Here is a 15,144-nt window from a genome sequence, read left to right as displayed (position 1 = left end):
AACCAATCTGACAATTAAAAATACACCTAAACAGGGCCGGCAGAATGGCGCGTTGGTTAAGAACTGACTGGGGATGCCAGAAAGCCCCGGTTTGGATCCCACATATGAGGGCCAGTGACACTGCCCTCTACAGCTAAGATGCTGAACAACAGCTCGACCTGGAGCTGGGCTGCCATGGGTCGCCGGCCACAGCGTAGGCTGCGGTCCCCTGCTGCAGTCCCCTGCTGCAGTGGGCTGCCATAAGCTACCATGTGCAGCCGGCGAGCCAGCATGAGCAGCCAGCAGCCGCTGTGAGCGGCCTTCCAGAGGCCGGCGACTGATCTGCCTCGCCAGGGAAGAGCGCAATGATGTTGCCAGCTTGGGCCAGTGAAGCAGCATCCTCCACAACTAGACTGAAAAACAAAACAACAGCAACTTGCTGTTCCCCTTCCCCTGATTCCCCAGCACTGTTCCCCTCCCCCAATTCCCCAATAAAATCTTTTAAAAAAAAACAAAAAACACCTAAACATTAGATTTCTTGTATTATTTCATCCAGATTTGATATCTATATACCTGCTTATGTCTTTTAAAGTTCCTAGTAATTAAGTTACATAGTATTAAATTTCACTTTAAAGTAATTTTAACGGCTGCTTTCTCCTATAACTTAGTACTTTATAATGTGTCTCTTTATATTCTTTCTTATTATCTATTTCTGTCAAGAATCCCACCAAATAAACTTATGAATGTAGAATTTTGGGAAAAGGGTCAAAAGACATAAATGCCAAAATAAACATGACAAAAATTACAAACTTGTCAACCTCTTTTCAACTTTATATAGTTATGCTCTGCAGTCAAAAGGCATAGATTTCAACACTACATGTGGAATACTTTAGAGGCACTCAATTCGCGATGTGACAGGACTTTTTCATGGTCCTAGGGATATCTATTGCCTAAAACAGGAGAAATTATGCAAGCTTTTAATATCAGGAACTTTGCCAAACTTGTGTTCTGAACACCTAGGAAATGTGTTTAGAATCCTTTTGAGAAAGTTAAGCACCTGGAAGATGATTTAGAGCAATCTCTGACCACATTTGAGCCTGAAGGTATTGGTTCAGTATCTTCACTTTGCCTTCTTAATTCTTTCTCTCTGTTCATTTCTTCCTCTTTTTCTCTTGCTTCTGAAAAGATGTAAAAAATTTTCCAGCAGTTAGACTTCAAAATTTGTCATTATTAAGAAGGCTGAAAATGAACATAATCACAAAGATATAACTTAGAGTATTACCAGTAACAGCAACAAATTATCAACTTAAATGCCCAATGCTGGGAAAATAATTGACTTATTATATAACAACATAATATAAAAAAACAGCCAATAGTGATGGAAAATGTACAAATGTGGGAAAAAGTAAGAGATGCTTAGAAAAATTAGCATGTCAATATATTATGAACCAGGATTGCACTATGTAAAAAGATGTGGAAGGTGATAAGTAAAAAAGTATTCAAAAGTACAACTTTACATAATTTCACTTTTTACTTTCAGTGTTTTAAATGATAAATTCAGCATTTCTGAATTTTGCACACTGGATTTTTAATCAGAGACTTCCTGCCAAATTCATGAGAAAATTTTAGTCACATTAGATTTCTGGAGCTGTTTACCTCAGAAAGACAAAAAAAAAGTTATCCAAGCAAATTTAACTATTTTCCTCTGATAATCCCACTCTACAATTGGGGGACACACACGAAGGAAATGAATGATATGAAGAGTCTGGTTCTCAATTGCTACCATCCTCAATGATCTGAAATAACCTTTAACATTTTTTCCTTAATAATGAAAAACAATACACCTAAAGGCAAGCAGTATCAAAGGGCACGTAGTTATTGGAATGTTTGTATTCTTTAGGGTCTTTCGCTGCTAGGATATGAAGGATGAGAAACAAGGAGATAACCAGCAAATGTCCACAAGTAACTAGATAAGGTCTTTCATTTCAAACATGGGAGATAAAACTCTCCAGGGAAAAACTAAGGCAAATGCTGTAGCTCTCACTCATGGTGTGTTTTCTGTTTTGTGCTCTCCACTCGGCAGAGGTAGGTGAGGAGTCAACAATTCTACACTCTGATAGCTGGAGGTGGAAAAGAAAAAGAGGTGTAATGTCCAAATTTAAGCATGCACCTGCGTGACTCCTATCCTCATCCTCTTCTCCTGTCAATCTCTCCATACCTGCCAGCACAGGGCAAGATTTGGGGGTGAGGGAAAACGGGACACCACATTTAGACAACTGGACTCTAGGCTCAGGTTCTTAGGGGCAGCCCTGACACCAATCAGGAAACAATACTAGCCCACCTACCCAACAGCCATTTCCCCTTTTTTCCCTTGCTAAGAAAACCAGAATTTTCTCTAGGTAAGAGAGAGCCAGCAAGGTGCTTCAGGAGATGCTGGCCCCTCCCTGCCCAGAGAGGGTGAATCTTGACTTCGTGTGAACCATGTTGCTCTTGCCAATGGCTGTCTTTGGAACTGATGTGCCCGACTAATACTAGCCAATACGATGTGAGGGGAAGTCAGCTAGAGGTACATTTGAGAAAGGTTTCCTTACTCCTAAAAAGAGATATACAAAACAGTCTCCTTTCAGCTTACAGATGTGGTCATCTGCATGCAACAAAATTCCGCTGACAATTTTGGGTCATGAGGCAGTGAGCTTAGGAAAAGCCAGCACCCTAAACCTGGCAAAGCAGCAAAGGGGGAAAAAAACAGCATGTCCTTCGGGTCGGGACTCAGAAGATGGAAGAGCCCCATTCCAGAGTTCCTGTCATGTGCGATACTAAATTTTTCCTTTCTGAGCCAATTTTAACTAGGTCTTCTATGACGTCTTTGCAAGCAACCAGAAGCATCTTTAATATCAGCCTCAATTTAACAAAAACAATAGCACCCAATACATGGAGCTTAAAATGTACCAGATACTGTTTTAAGCACTTGCTATAATCTTTGATCTTCCTAACAGCCTCTGAAATAGGTACTTTTTTCAAATTTATTGAGGTATAATGCACAAAACGGTAAGATATTTAAAGTGTACAACTTGATGACTTAACACACACACACATTGTGAAAGGATTCTCCCCATGGAGTCGATGAGCATATCCCTCACCCCACATACTTACCCCCCTTTTTTTTTTTCTTTCTTGGTGAGAACATTTAAGTTCTACTCTCTCAGTAAATTTCAATCATATGATTCAGTCAAAGTAGGTACTTTTTATTATCCTCACTTTACGGTTCAGGAATCTAAGGCACAGAGAAGTTAGCACAGAGCTGCTAAGTCCCAGAGCAGTGAACTGAGGCCCCACAACTACATCTTTCTTTGATGTACCCAGACTTTCTAGAGACTAAAAAATTATCCAGGGCCGGCTGAGTGGCTCAGCTGGTTAAGAGCTCGCTTGGGAGCACCAGCTCTGAGCAGCAGGGCTCAGGTTCGGATCCCACATTGAGGGCAAGTGACACTCGCCCTCTGCAGCTAAGATGATGAACAACAGCTCAACCTGGAGCTGGGCTGCTGTGAGTCCCCGGCGATGGCGTAGGCTGCAGCAGGGCTGCAGTGGGCTGCTGTAAGCTACATGAGTGGCTGGCAGCCAGCGTGAGCGGCCGGCAGCTGGTGTGAGCTGCCGGGAGCCACTGTGAGCGGCCGACCAATGACCAGCGACTGATTGCCTCACCGGGGAAGAGCACAATGATCATACCAACATGGGCCAGTGAAGCGACATCCCCCACAACTAGATTGAAGAACAAAACAGCAATTTGTCTACCTGTCTGTTCCTCTCCCCTCAATTCCCGAATTTAAAAAAAAAAAAATTATCCAACAAGTACCACCTACCCGATATAAGTGAACCTGCCTCTCTTTAAAAGGCTGTAAAGTGCAGCCCTTTACTACATGTCACCAGGCTATCTGGGAAGTGTGACCCACCTGTCTAACTAGAGTTCCTCAGCAATGGATAAATACTCCAAACATTTTGCCCCAGCCTAGTGAAGCATTTAACTTTTTAATTTAAAATTTTAACTGTTTTTTTATACTAGCAAGAATTTTCTATTCCAAGAGGTTCCTATTGTCACCTGCTGCTTCATTAAAGTTGCGGGACGGGACATTTTAGAGCAAACCTTTTTTCCTCATTGTTGCCTGAGAGGAAAAAAAACGAAACAATTCAATAGACTGTAACTCCCTGACAGAGGGGATTGTTTTGTGCATTTTTACCAAATGTAGAACTAAGCACACTGTAAACACTATAAAAATGTCTTTCCTTAATGAAAGTGAATTAACCTACTCCCCAACACTTCACTTTATTCTTCCAAGTACCTCATTTTATTGATATCGCTCTACTTTCAAATAATGACCGATTTTGGATAATCATTTCTGCAAAAGCACCCCATATATGTGTGACTTTTGTCTGGGTTGAGAGCAAACAATTCAAAACTACGTGTCCCAGCTGGGCTGATTCACACGAATTGCAGATTCAAATGAATGGAATTTGGCACCTGAAAATCTCAGAGCCAATCATTGTAACAACCACTTAACTTATAGGAAGAAATGAGAATTAAGATAATAAAATACAAAGGAAATAAAACTACTATAAATATAAGCTAGAATAAATGTTTTTGAATCATGATATACTTTGTATCTAAAATTAAATATTTGAGATGTTATTAAACATTTATCTAAATGTTTTTGTTATTCTAATTTAAACAATTCACTAGCCTACCAATTTCATAAAAATTGACATTTAATTTTAAATGTGTAATGCCAAAATACTAGGAAGGAAAAGGATAACACTTTAACTATATTAATTACATTTCTCCATTAAGAAATGTAACTACTATGTACCAAGCTGTGTGTTACACGTTGTATCAAAATGAACAAGGTTCTTATCCTCAAGACATGAACAATATTAAAATAAATTTGTAACATTTTTAAAGAGTTATGGAAACAAAGGCAGGGAACAATTATTATGTCCAGAGGGGTTTTGAAATAATGCCCAGAAAAGGTAAAAGCGATCAAGGCCTTAGAGGATGATGCAGGATTTAACTAGGTAAAAGGGCTATTTCAGGTTAAAAAAAAAAAAATTAAAGCTTTCTAATTTCTAAAGTCTCTGGAACAATTTTCCATTTCAGGATCATTAAATCATCCATTGAAATCATAGTCAATCCTATCTTAATCATTTTTTCAGGGAAGTTTTTTCCAGTCACATAACAGAGGTTTATAATCCATCCAAAGCATGACCAGACCAAAAATAAGTATTTGAATAAAGGAAATTTTTCTTCCCCATTTATCTCAACAGTATGGGACAGTTCTAAGAAAGTGTCTGTCTTTTGTATGTCCAAGATACACTTACAGCTTTCAGGAACATAAAAAATATTTTAAAACAATTTCTACCATTATTTCCTGACATTTTACATAACCCATATTTTATTAAGGTTTATTGTAATTCATCCTTTTTATTAGAGCATTTAAAAATGAAAACAGGGGCCGGCCGAGTGGCGCGGTGGTTAAGGGCTGGCTTGGGATGCCACAGGGCCCCGGTTCAGATCCAACAACATATGAGGGCCAATGACACTGCCCTCTACAGCTAAGATGCTGAACAACAGCTCAACCTGGAGCTGGGCTGCCTTGAGTCGCCAGCAACCGGCGACTGATCTGCCTCGCCAGAGAAGAGCGCAATGATGATGCCAACTTGGGCCAGTGAAGCAACGTCCTCCGCAACTAGACTGAAGAACAAAACAACAGCAACTTGTCTGTTCCCCTTCCCCCAATTCCCCAATAAAAATCTTTAAAAAAAAATGAAAGTTCATATTCATATACACAGACAATTAAACTTCTATTAAAAGGGACCAAAGTTCTTATTTTCCTCAATTCTAATATCAATGTTCATGGAAAGACTCCAATACCAATTATGAGATAAATGCCCATATCAGAGTTTTTGAACTTTTATTTTAAGAAAGTGAGTCAAACTTTGGATTCATGCGTTTAGATCAGGGATAGAAACAGCAGTCCAAGACAAAGGATGTAACGCTACATCAAAAACATTCAACACATTTAGTTCATCCACAAACATCACAGAAGAACAAGGTCTTGAGATAATTTTCCAAAATTTTTTAAATCTAATAACCACTGGAATTCCTCTTAGGTGCTAAATGCATACATGTTTTATTAAGAAAAATGATAAGAATTAAAAATGACATTTATAAAGTACTTTACTGTTTAAAAGGTACTAAGGTGTTGAAATCTTAATCCCTTCAAGAACCTTCTAAGAGAGGTCTTATTATCATTTCCACCTAAAAGATGGGGAAATTAAGGATCTGAAATTTGAAAATCCATCCAATGTTACTCATCTAGTAGAACGCGGGGTTGACCCTCAAACCTAGACCCTCCAATTCCAAATTCCAATCTCATTATAGAGGATCATGCCATTTTAAACATCCTCCAAACAGGCAGGATTATTTTTTAAAAGGCAGTCTCACAGTTCTATATCCAATTCAATCTTCTCAAATATATATTGAGAACCTATCTGGCAAGACATGGGACTGGGGACTATAAAACTTCCTTAGGTGAATAAAACAATCCCTGTTCAAAGCACTTTATATCACATGGTAAAAGAGGTAATACCAAAAAGCTATACTATAATAGTGTAGCATATTATTTTTTCACTAAAATTTTTAAAAATGAAGTTTAAAGCATTTATAAATATGCCTAAGAGAGCATGTCCTGTATCTTGTTTGATGATATTAAATTATTTAATATTTTTAGGTGTAGTAATAGTATTTTGATTACGTTTTTTAAAAGGATCCTCATCTCTACCAGGCTTATTGGGGTGATCACTTTGTAAGGTATACAAATGTCTACTCACTATATTGTACATGAAACAATATTATATGTCAGATGTAATTGAAAACCAAATTTTTTAAAAAGAATCCTTATCTTTTAAAGACACAAACTAAAATATTTATGGATGAAACAATGTATCTAAAATTTGTGTCTAAATAATCTGAGAGAGGCAATGAATGGAAATAACACTAGCCATGAATTGTTACAGTAGTAGTTTAATTTGTGTGACAGGTACATAGGAGTTCATTATTGCACTTTTTGTATGTGTTTGAAATTTCACATAATATGTAGAAAGCTATCTTTTCACACACACACACACACACACACACACAAAGACCTGTTAAGCTCACTTCCCAAATATTAGATATTACTGCTATGTAATGTATCATTTTAAAACCAACAATGACAAGTGCCAGAACAACCTTCACTTCAATTTTCCCAGGCGTCTTGTCTGATTTCTAGCCCCTTCTGCTCTATTAGGTTACACCTACTCCTTCTCTGGTGTAAAGAATGATCTGAAGCAAATCCAAAGAAAGCAGTAGAGGAGTCAGTCTCCTTCGAAGACCCTGAGGTGGTACCTAGAATTGCCAACCACCTGGTATCAAACCAGACAGTGTGAAATTAAGACCTTCATTAAATGTCTGATATGATTCATTAATGCAGGGATTCAGCAGCAGCAGCCACTTTCACTATATGTCTCAATTTTCTATACTGCCTGGGTCAACAACAGTCAGTGGTGTACACAGCTCTGAGAGCCACCTCTCGCCCAGCCTTCCAAATACTGGTTCCGCTGTAAGCAGGAAAGAAAAAAATGAAATGAGAATCAGATACAGGTAGGAGGAGAGGTAATAAAGAAACTGCTATTCTGATTTTTATTCATTTAGAATCCTTGTTTGTTCATCGTACACTTCTAAAAGATTTTAGCACTCAGATTTTCTTACCCTATTTAGATTCAACTTTTACCATGTTTAAAAAAAAAAAAATCTGCTTCCAAAGGAACCAGTACATATGGTCTGCTAAGATTTTTTAAATTTTGAAATTTTTTTCAGTCTTACAATAACTGTCAATATACTTGTGTAAGGTATATACAGTATTTAAACCAATAAAACAGCCCATAACTGAACTTCTTACCCAGTGTTTTCCGACTTCTTTCCACAGCGGTTCTTCGAGTTTGTTCAAACATTGCTTCCAAATCAAATGTGCGAGCTTTTTTTCCTAAAATAGGAATAAGTAGCAGACTATGATCTTCTTGCACTAAGCCACCCAAACTTTAGGTACTCAGTAAACACTTACTGATTGATCAATAACCACTTCATCTGTCTAATTTATAGCACGGCTACAAAATAACCATACAATATGAAGGAAGAGTTTACTTCCCAAGGAATTTTTAAGGACAATCTCATCCCTAAGCAACCAGCTGACTCTTCCATCCTCCTCTAATTCATCTAGACCATTTCCCCTAAAACTACAAGGCTGGTATGGTAGGCTGACTGGAGACTGTCCATACCCCAATCTCTGGAGCCTCTGAATACATACCATCACATGGCAAAAACGGCTTAGCAGATGTAATTAGTTAGGAGATTTTAAACTAGAGAGATTATTCTGGTTGGCCCAATCTAATCACAGGAACCCCTTGCAAGCAAAGGTGTAAAACAAATGCAACAGAAGTCAGAGGCGTTTGAAGTTTCAGAAGGACTGAAGGCAGGTGCTGCAGTTTGTTTGAAGATGAAGGGAACACGATGACAGGTAATGCAGGTACGTTAAGAAGCTAAGGGACTCCCACTTTACAGTCAGTAAGGAAACAGGGGCCTCAGCCCTAAAACCATTAGGAACCTAATTTTGACAACAACCTGAATGAGCTTGGAAGCAATGTTGTACTTCTTTTCATTGTTGTTGTTTTAAACAATAATAATACCTCCTCCGTCTTGGTAAGAATGTGGTAAAAACAGCATTCTTACATAACACTGATTTTGGTATAAATTGAAACAATCTTTCTGAAGGGCATTATGACAATATGTATCAAGAAGCTTTAAAGGATACATACCCAAATTTTGGTTACTTTTTAATGTTTGTATTTTTTTATTAAAGCAGTCCCTCTAGAAATCTACCCAAGGAAATACACATAAAATTCCTTTTACGAAAAGAAGTTATTTATAAAAAGTTTCATTTTCGGGCTGGCTGAGTGGCGTGTTGGTTACGAGTTGGCTTGGGACGCCAGCTCTGAGCAGCAGGGCCCCGGTTCAGATCCCACATGAGGGCCAGTGACGCTGCGCCCTCTACAGCTAAGCTGGTGAACAACAGCTCGACCTGGAGCTGGGCTGCCATGAGTCACTGGCAACAGCGGAGGCTGCAATGGGGCTGGCCAGCAGCAGGCATGAGCTGCCGTGAGCCGCCGTGAGCGGCCGTCCAATGGCCGGCGAGCAACTGCCTCACCCAGGAAGAGTGCAATGATAATACCAACATGGGCCAGTGAAGCGATGTCCTCCACAACTAGACTGAAGAGCAAAAAGGACAGCGACTTGTCTGTTCCCCTTCCCCAATTCCCCAACGCTGTTCCCTTCCCCCAATTCCCCAATAAAATCTTTTAAAAAGTTTTTCACTTTAGCATTATTGATAAAAGTTAAAATTAGAGCTTGCAGACAGCCGGCAGTTCAGTGTTCCAGGACAGAGCAGACATCCCGTAACTATGCCAGAAATCACCACTGACAGCCTGGATGAGCAACAGGTTAAGCTCCTGGCAGAGATGTGCATAGTTATCGATGAAAATGACAAGAAGATTGGGGCTGAGACCAAAAAGAATTGTCACCTGAATAAAAACATCGAGAAAGGATTATTGCATCGAGCTTTTAGTGTCTTCTTATTCAACACGGAAAATAAGCTCCTGCTACAGCAGAGATCGGACGCTAAAATCACCTTTCCAGGTTGTTTTACCAATTCTTGCTGTAGTCATCCCTTAAGCAACCCTACAGAGCTTGAAGAAAATGATGCGATAGGAGTAAGATGAGCAGCACAGAGGCGTTTAAAGGCTGAATTGGGAATTTCCCCGGAACAGGTTCCTCCAGAAGAAATTAAGTATCTAACACGGTTTCACTACAAGGCACAGTCTGATGGTATCTGGGGAGAACATGAAATTGATTACATCTTGTTTGTGAGGAAGAACGTAACTTTGAACCCAGATCCCAATGAGATTAAAAGCTATTGCTATGTGTCAAAGGAAGAAGTGAAAGAAATACTGGAAAAGGCAGCCAGTGGTGAAATTAAGATTACTCCGTGGTTTAAAATCATTGCGGACGCTTTTCTCTTTAAATGGTGGGATAATTTAAGTCATTTGAGTCAGTTTGTTGACCATGAGAAAATACATAGAATGTGAATATGGAAATGAATGATGAGAACTAAAAAAATTCCCTACTTAGTAAAGTTAAAATCATTTTTAAAAAGTAAGTGTAACCCGTCTAAACACATGGACCTGACAAGTTGGAGCCTATTAGTGAAGCTTTTCGGGATGTGGGGACATTTTGAGGACACTCGTAGAGCACTTTGCTAACTGCCCGGTGCTGCCTGTGTCATTACATTTTTATCATAGACCAGAAAACTGTTTGCTTAGCTACTTTGGAACAGTTCAAATTAACTTTCCATGTTAGAGGTTAGACGAGAATGGGTTTGAGGTAGTTAGATGGTCTGTGTCCTGATTTATTGGCCCGTTCTCAGAATACAGGGCACAGACCGGCTATATGTAACTTGGGTCATTCGGTGCAACAGGGCTTCTTGCCGTTGGTACTGTTGACATCAAGGCTAGATAATTCTGTTGTGGGGGCTCCTCATGTGCATTGAAGGGTGTGTTTGGCAGCACCCCTGGGTTCTACCCACTGAATGCCATCTGCACCCGTCCCCTTATCACAGCAACAATGACACCAAATACCATGTCTGCCGGGAGGCAAAGTTGTCCTATTTGAGAACCACTGTTACACAAAGTCATGGGGTGAGTGGAATATGTGTATTAACTTACATGTACGTTGATCAATGCACTGTTTTAAAACTTGCCAGATTCTTCAGATTTAAAATTTCAAGAGTTTTATTTTTCTTGAATGCTATATAATGAAAAAAAAAAGTTTTTCTTACAAGCTAAATGTTGTATGAACTCAGTAGAATAATCCATTTCTGGTTAACTGAACAGTTAATTTGTAATTTCAGGCAAGATTGTTGCAAATATTTTATTGAAAATAAAAAAATTTTAAAAAATAAAAAATAAAAAAAAATAAAAATAAAAAGTTAAAATTAGAAACTATGTAAGAGAAAGTTAAAAATATCACAAAGTATGGAACGTCTATTAAATGGGCTACTATTTAGCCATTAAAAGTCATGTTTTGGGAGAGCATTTTATAATATGGAAAAATCCTCAAAATATTAAGAATTAAATAAACTATATATAATATAAATTTGTATATACATATGGTCTTAATTTTCTTAATAAATATACAACAGAAGACTGGAAAACTGACTTTTAAGTCTTGATTTCTAGATCATAAGATTATGAATGATTTTACTTTCTTCTGATGTATTGTGTTCCTTATATTTTCTGCTATTAATGTGTTACTTTTGAATTTAGGGAGAAAGCTATTTTAAAGAACAGAAACAAAAATAAGCACCACTCTACATTCCCTCAAAGTGACCACCAAGGAGATAGTAAAAACGTGGCTCAAGACATTACCAGAATAAATTAATACATGAAAGAGGAAACAAGAGACCTGAACACATTAGCCTGACATTTGTTCTCTCCAAGACCCAAAAGAAATGGGGTGAGAAAACAATTTACTTTTTTTTTTTTTACTACTGAGACTAGTGTTCTCAATAGATGACTACATCTGTTTGAGCCCTTTTTATGTCATAACGTGACATGACTAGGCTCTACAGAGAGCCTGAAGTGACGATGCTGCAGAAGACTTGAATAAAAAAGGACGTAAAACCATTATAACTTTACATAATGGTCCACTTGTTGCCAAAAGGGCCATCACATTGCAGACCACCGTCAGTGGTTAACTCTCAGTCTCAGGACGCAAATAAAAACAACTCCCTCCACCAAACAACACTCTCCACCGCGTGGGTCCCAAAGCAATCTTTCTCACAAGGCTTCCCATTAGTGTCACCTGCGCTGGTTCCAACAGATAGACAAGAGTTAGAAAACGGATGGGGAAGAGAGTGCCAAGACACTGCAAGATATACACTAGAGCTGAAGTAATCAGAATTTGGCACAGCTGGAAGGCGAAGAACAGAGGTGACAGTTCGGCTTTCCCTCCCAACCTGCGGCCCTTAAAACCCCTGCGAAGGGAGACGAGGCTGTGCCTAGGGCAGTCACTCACCGAACCCCGTGAAGCCCATGGTGACCGCCAGCTGCGGATCCGGTCCTGATACGTCTGAGCCTGTTACTGGGGTAAGATAGGGAGAGACGGGGCTTCATTAGTGCGGCGCCCCCGGAGCCCCTTATTCAGTCCACCCTGCCCGGGCCCGCCTAACGGAACCCACCTTCGCTCGGTCCAGGGCGCTCCATGGTTTGCCGCCCGCTGCAGAATGAGCATCAGCTGCAACCCAAGCAGCTGCAGAAGATTCACTGCAAACCCGGCAGGAAGTGTCACCTCCTAGCATCAGCGTCTCTGCAAACGCCAAGAGCGGCGCCCTCCGCGGAAGGACGGCAGCCTTCTGAGCAGCGCCGCCCTCGCGGATTGGCGGAGCATAAGCGCCACAGAGGCTGTCTTCCAATTCAACCTACTGGTTGGGAACATTATCTGCAATTTCTGTAAAGCCTTTTACATTTTAGGACGCGTTTGCTGCCAAGGTGACAATCCTCACAGAATTCTAAAGAAAAGCCAACAGACTCCCTTTCTGTGCGTCTTGTCCTTCACAATGAGGAAATTCCCACAATGTTCCGCCTTTTGAGCATATTTTAGGGAAGAAACAGATGGTCACTACATTACTGAAAAGCGATCAGAAGCCAGAAAGATCTAAGTTACCTAAAAGTCGTCAGAAAATGCTCTAAAGCTTATACTCTTAGCCCAAGCTTATACTCTCCCCCTGACTATTAGCCGTGCTTGGTTTTAGAGTTTCCTAGTCCACAGCAAGGGTTTCCAAAACATTTTTTTCACATTTATTATATTTTCACTTTTTATTGGTTTTAGTTTTTTTACATGACTCCTTGCCTATGCTATGAACTAACGGCATATTATTTATCTCTATATTTCTGAGTTCTACCAAAACCACATATAGTTCTCGTAAATGTTGCTGAATGGAAATATTTTCATAAAGTTACTCATTAGCCCCACTATTACCTTAGTTTATCTCAAATTATGCTTTAGCTATACACCGTAAATGATAATGATCAAGCAATTTCCATTGCTCCTAAAATAAAGTGCAAAATTAACATGGCCTCCAAAACCTTTCTAACTTCATCTTTTTCTACTTTCCATCACACCAGTCTTCCTTCAGCTCTATATGCAGCCTCAGTACATTATATTCTCAAAGCTCTGACTCTTCAACAACCCCTATACCCTTCATTTAACCTCACTCATCCTTTAGGTCTCAAATTAAACTTCAATGCTCTTGTAAATATTTGCAGAGCTTTACAGACCTCCAACTGAGTTAGGCCCCTCTATCACATAATCTAACCTTCCCTTAATAACACAATGCCTCAGTGGGTCCTCAATATTTGATAAATGAATGAATGAATGAATGAATGAATGAGAAAAAGTAGTTGTGAAGGCAAAAGCTACTCCTCTTATATGCAGGATGTTACATAACTTGGGAGGACAAAGTTTGGTTTCATCCCCAGAGATTACTGAACCACAAAAGTCAAAAGTCAATGTGAGCTCCAATTAGTAGGCTAGTTCATGGCACCTTTAACAAAGTAAGTTATTATTAATGCCACTGTCTCTTTTCTGAATACAGATAAACAGGCCTTAGGTAATAAAACAGAACTTTATGAATAGAGCTCATTATGTAACCCATACCCCAACCTTATAAATAGCTATTTCAGCTCCTCAGTAGTGAAGGACTTGTGGGTAAGGGCTTGAGATGATACATAAACTTTTTTTTTCCTTTTCATTAAGACTTTCATTATTTTTTTTTAAGATTTTTATTGGGGAATTGGGGGGATGGGAACAGCGCTGGGGAATTGGGGGGAGGGGAACAGACAAGTTGCTGTCCTTTCGTTCTTCAGTCTAGTTGTGGAGGACGTTGCTTCACTGGCCCAAGTTGGCACCATCATTGCGCTCCTCCCAGGTGAGGCAGATCAGTCGCCAGCTTCTGGACGGCCGCTCACTGCGGCTGCTGGCCGCTCACACTGGCTGCTGGCCGCTCACACTGGCTGCTGGCCGCTCACACTGGCTGCTGGCTACACACGGTAGCCCATGGCAACCCACTGCCACAGGGGCTGCAGCCTATGCCGTCGCCGGCGACTCATGGCAGCCCAGCTCCAGGTTGAGCTGTTGTTCAGCATCTTAGCTGTGGAGGGCAGTGTCACTGGCCCTCATATGTGGGATCCGAACCGGGGCCCTCTGGCGTCCCAAGCCAGTTCTTAACCATCGCACCACTCGGCCGGCCCAAGACTTTCATTCTTAGAGCATGTAAAGCTTCACAGAAAAATTGAGCAAAAGGTACAGAGATTTCCCATATTGTTCCTGCCCCAACACATGCATAGCCTCCCCCATTCTCAACATCCCCCACCAGAGGGGTGCATTTGTTACAATTTATGAACCAACATTGACACATCATAATAACCTGAAGTCCATTGTTTACATAGGGTTCACTTAAGGTGGTGTATATTCTATGGGTTTGGACAAATGTAATACAACATCTACCTATCATTATGGTATTATGCCGAGTATTTCACCACCCTAAAAATCCTCTGTGCTCTGACTATTCATCCCTCTTTTCTCCTCCCCCAAGTCCCTGCCAACCACTGGTATTTATACTGTCTCCAAAGTTTTGCCTTTTGCAGAATGTCATATAGTTAGAATCAAACAGTATATAGCCTTTTCAGACTGGCTGCTTTCAATTAATAATATACATTTCAAGTTCCTCCATGTCTTTTCATGACTTAATAGCGTGTTTCTTTTTAGCATTGAATAATATTCTATTGTCTGGATGTACCACAGCATAGTTATCCACTCACCTACTAAAGGAAATATTGGTTGCCTCCAAGTTTGAGCAATTATGAATAACGCTGATATAAATACCCATGTTCAAATTTTTGTGTAGACAAGTTTTCAACTCCTTTGAGCACTTATCAAGGAGCACCATTGCTGGATTATATGAT

At 39.8% G+C, this 15,144-nt stretch overlaps 2 protein-coding genes across 2 annotated transcripts in view; one reads left to right on the top strand and one right to left on the bottom strand.

Annotated features, from left to right (window-relative positions):
* LOC109387049 (WD repeat-containing protein 70-like) overlaps positions 1-12,478 on the bottom strand; it is a 93,842-nt gene extending 81,364 nt beyond the window's left edge. The window contains exons 1-4 of the mRNA XM_019650735.1: positions 12,360-12,478; positions 12,197-12,262; positions 7,971-8,054; positions 1,037-1,157 (exon numbers count right to left, since the gene is read on the bottom strand). Coding sequence (XP_019506280.1) covers positions 1,037-1,157; positions 7,971-8,054; positions 12,197-12,262; positions 12,360-12,384 — 296 coding nt within the window. The 5' untranslated portion in view covers positions 12,385-12,478. The remainder of the gene's footprint in view (positions 1-1,036; positions 1,158-7,970; positions 8,055-12,196; positions 12,263-12,359) is intronic.
* LOC109387067 (isopentenyl-diphosphate Delta-isomerase 1-like) lies at positions 9,478-11,065 on the top strand. Its single transcript, XM_019650759.1, is given in 1 exon segment — positions 9,478-11,065. A coding segment is annotated over 1 exon segment (684 nt). The 5' UTR covers positions 9,478-9,525; the 3' UTR covers positions 10,210-11,065.
* Positions 12,479-15,144: the final 2,666 nt, after the last annotated feature.

The sequence above is a fragment of the Hipposideros armiger genome, unplaced genomic scaffold (assembly GCF_001890085.2).
Source record: "Hipposideros armiger isolate ML-2016 unplaced genomic scaffold, ASM189008v1 scaffold_146, whole genome shotgun sequence".
In the NCBI taxonomy this organism is placed as follows: Eukaryota; Metazoa; Chordata; class Mammalia; order Chiroptera; family Hipposideridae; genus Hipposideros; species Hipposideros armiger.
This window is presented reverse-complemented; position numbering and strand designations above follow the sequence as displayed.